General features: G+C 40.7%; 1 protein-coding gene across 1 annotated transcript; it reads left to right on the top strand.

The window, feature by feature from the left end:
* The first annotated feature begins 442 nt into the window (after positions 1–442).
* Positions 443–2,750, top strand: LOC149559597 (dihydrolipoyl dehydrogenase 1, mitochondrial-like). The gene is made up of 2 exons (XM_089833453.1): positions 443–739; positions 1,291–2,750. Exons 1-2 carry the CDS (start codon positions 461–463, stop codon positions 2,539–2,541), a joined length of 1,530 nt encoding a protein of 509 aa, XP_089689579.1. The 5' UTR covers positions 443–460; the 3' UTR covers positions 2,542–2,750.
* Positions 2,751–3,615: the final 865 nt, after the last annotated feature.

The following is a 3,615-nucleotide window of genomic DNA, read 5'->3' as shown; positions in this document are numbered from 1 at the left end:
GCAGTTGACCATCTGTTGCAAACAAGCAGCAGACAATCTCCCCGCTGTATAATATCATACGCCACGGATCGTTGAAACTTGAATATATCTGTTCAACGGCCTTATTATGGATGTAATATCATAAGAATAAACTCTTCTTAGCCCCCCTGCAGCACGCAAAGAAAGTCAAATACACGAGGTGCTTTGCTATTTCATCAGAAAGGAGCGTTAAAAAAGGTAAAGAATGCTCACATTGCTTCCGGGCCCACTATACATTTGATCTGCTTCCGGGCCCACTATACATTTGATCAAGGATTCACCCATTTTGAGGTAAATCAAGTCAGCCACTAAAACTATAGCTAGTTATGTATGATCAATAAACCCTGTTGTTTGTAGACCACCCATCTTGCGCATCCGATGAAGTGAATTCATCTTCAAATTAACATTGGGGGAGCGAGAAGCGAAAAAGTAATTGGCGACAATGGCCATGGCAGGAATGTCAAGATGTCAATCGGCTTTGATCGAGGATGCTCTTCGCCGGGGACTGAGAAATTCTTGGCATAGGGTTTGTTGGGTTGGATCTATCAGAAAGTATGCATCTTCCTCGGCTGAGGAGAATGATGTGGTGGTGGTGGGAGGGGGTCCTGGAGGCTACGTTGCTGCCATCAAGGCGGCCCAGCTTGGCTTCAAGACTACTTGCATTGAGAAGCGCGGCGCTCTCGGAGGCACCTGCCTCAATGTTGGTTGCATACCCTCCAAGGTTCTTTTCCCATTCTCCCCCTTATTGCAGATGCTTGATTTTAAAGTTTGTCTGGGTCAAGTCCATCAGTTTTCTCTGCTTAGTTTGCATTTTTCTGTCCTAGTACTGATGACGCTTAGGTGGTTTAATGCTCCGCTTGGTTAGAATATTGCCCAATTGTTTCAATTTTCCTGGCAGAGATCTAGAAATTAGACCAATAATTAGTACTGAATAAGCTAGGTTTTTTTATATGTTAAAAATCCCTGATCCCTTCCATTGAATCTTCTCAATCTGCATGCGGGCAACTGGTTGAAATTCAGCCGCTTGTAACCATTTTCGAAATCTGGCATTTCTACACTAATTCGTCATCTTGAGGATTCTGATTGATTACGTTCGTCTTGTGCAATTGCATGTAGAAGTATTAGAAATAATTATATCTTGTAACCTATGACTGTTTTTTCTTTATGTACAAATTCACATTAAATATCAACAACTTTTTTCTTTGAAGTTATAATAGCGTCCTTCTGAATTTGATCGATTATATTGAGAGGTCTTTTTATATCTTGTTGCAGGCATTGCTTCAATCCTCACATATGTTTCATGAAGCCAAGCATTCATTTGCTGGCCATGGTGTGAAGGTTGGACAGGTAGAAATTGATGTGGCTTCAATGATGGCACAGAAAATGAAGGCCGTGACTGGTCTCACAAAAGGAATTGAAGGACTTTTCAAGAAGAACAAAGTCACCTATGTTAAGGGTGCTGGAAAGATTGTATCTGGAAGTGAGGTGTCAGTGGATCTTCTAGATGGTGGAAACAGTAGAGTGAAAGGGAAACATATAATCATAGCAACTGGTTCAGGAGTGAAACCCCTTCCTGGAATCAATATTGATGAAGAAAAAATTGTCTCATCTACCGGAGCACTATCGCTGAAGGAAGTCCCAAAGAAGCTTGTGGTTATTGGAGCAGGATACATTGGCTTAGAAATGGGTTCAGTATGGGGAAGGCTGGGCTCTGAAGTTACCGTTGTGGAATTTGCTTCTGATATAGTTCCATCCATGGACGGAGAAATTCGAAAGTCGTTCCAGAAGACATTAGAGAAACAGAAAATGAAATTTATGCTGAAAACTAAGGTGACTGGTGTTGATGCATCGGGATCAGGTGTAAAGCTAACAATAGAGCCAGCGTCAGGAGGTGAGCAGACAACTCTTGAGGCAGATGTTGTTCTTGTTTCTGCTGGTAGATCACCTTATACAAAAGATCTTGGACTAGAAGAGCTTGGGGTTAAGCTTGATAAAATGGGACGAGTGGAAGTTGATGACCATTTCAGGACAAATATTCCTGGAATTTATGCTATTGGTGATGTGATTCCTGGCCCCATGCTTGCGCACAAGGCTGAAGAAGATGGTGTAGCTTGTGTGGAGCTAATTGCAGGTAAACCTGGCCATGTGGACTATGATACTGTACCTGGAATTGTTTACACACATCCAGAGGTAGCATCAGTAGGGAAGACAGAAGAGCAAGTGAAGGCACTCAACATTTCCTATGCAGTTGGGAAATTTCCCTTTATGGCAAATAGCAGGGCCAGAACTATTGACGATGCTGATGGAATGGTGAAAATAATTGCAGAGAAAGAAACTGACAAAGTCTTAGGTGTCCATATCATGGGTGCAAGTGCTGGGGAGTTGATTCATGAAGCTGCGATTGCCCTGCAATATGGAGCATCTAGTGAAGACATTGCTAGAACATGTCATGGCCACCCAACACTCAGTGAAGCTATCAAAGAAGCAGCCTTGGCAACATTTGACAAGCCCATCCACATTTAGATATATAATTACCTTAGATGTGCTTAATTTTGTATGTTGGGTTACTGGATACCTATTATTCGGTTAATGATTTCTGTTTGGCAACGCTGTTGAAAACTGTTAATTTATCTCAGTTTTGAAGCAGAGTTTCACAATTTTGAGGAAGTTCTGCTAATTATCCTTTGATAAAAAAATATATTCAAACGCAATAGAAGTTTGAAATTCTTTGAGATCTGGTTAGGTTTACATTGTTTTGCAGTATCTGATTTATATTTTGGGAACAAAAACCATGATAAGACAAACTTACTAGAGGATTGAAAACTTGTGTTTTGTAATTTAGTTTGACACATTCTTTTTATACCTTAATTAATAGTAGGTTTAAATTTGACTAATATGCTAATCACAGGGTCTTTACAAAATCTCCATTATTACTAGAATATTATCTTCCAGGCCTATTATTTGTTTATACCTTTGTTTCATACTACAAGTTTCATTGATGCAAAATGATTTGCAGGCACCATTGTCTTCTTGTGTCTCTAGCTCATGGTTATCTCCGTTTTTAGCTGCTGTGGGCTTCAACTCTGTACACAGATGTGGATTTGAAGGGGGATGAAATCCCAGAGAAATACCTTGTTTGGTTTTTCACTGTCAATAGTGGAGAGTGGTGAGAGAGGTCAGAGAAATCATATCTAGAAGGCAAAGGCTGATTGGGGGAAGGGGAGCTTGTTTGTGTTACAGGCTAAGTCCTCCAGCTTGTGCAACTCCTGTTCAATCCAACAAAGCTGGCATAAAATGCTTTGTCAAAGCAGATCATTTCCTTGCTGAGCTGCTGAACACGCATATCTATCAAAACGACATATGCCATAATTTCTCACAAGTAGATATTTTTAATGCCAAAAACTTCACGTTATTCTAGTTAAAGAGGCTTGCAGGTGTTCTTCAACTGTGTATTATGCAGAGGTGACATCAAGAGGAGTGAACAGAGCCATAATGGGGCAGCTGATGAAGCTCTACTTAGATACAGAGTTGGGGATAATGCATTCTGCAATGATGGTTGAAAGAGTTCTTTCTTTCTTGTAACCCAGATCAGAGAGC

Source organism: Cupressus sempervirens, chromosome 5 (genome assembly GCF_028749045.1).
Source record: "Cupressus sempervirens isolate cs-2001-9-10 chromosome 5, ASM2874904v1, whole genome shotgun sequence".
Taxonomy (NCBI): domain Eukaryota; kingdom Viridiplantae; phylum Streptophyta; class Pinopsida; order Cupressales; family Cupressaceae; genus Cupressus; species Cupressus sempervirens.
Note: the sequence above shows the minus strand (reverse complement) of the source record. Positions and strands in the feature narration are given on the sequence as shown.

Coding starts and splice junctions, on each gene's coding strand:
- LOC149559597 (XM_089833453.1), top strand. CDS start 461: ATGGCCATGGCAGGAATGTCAAGATGTCAATCGGCTTTGATCGAGGAT. Junction 740..1,290: donor TTGGTTGCATACCCTCCAAG/GTTCTTTTCCCA, acceptor ATCTTGTTGCAG/GCATTGCTTCAATCCTCACA.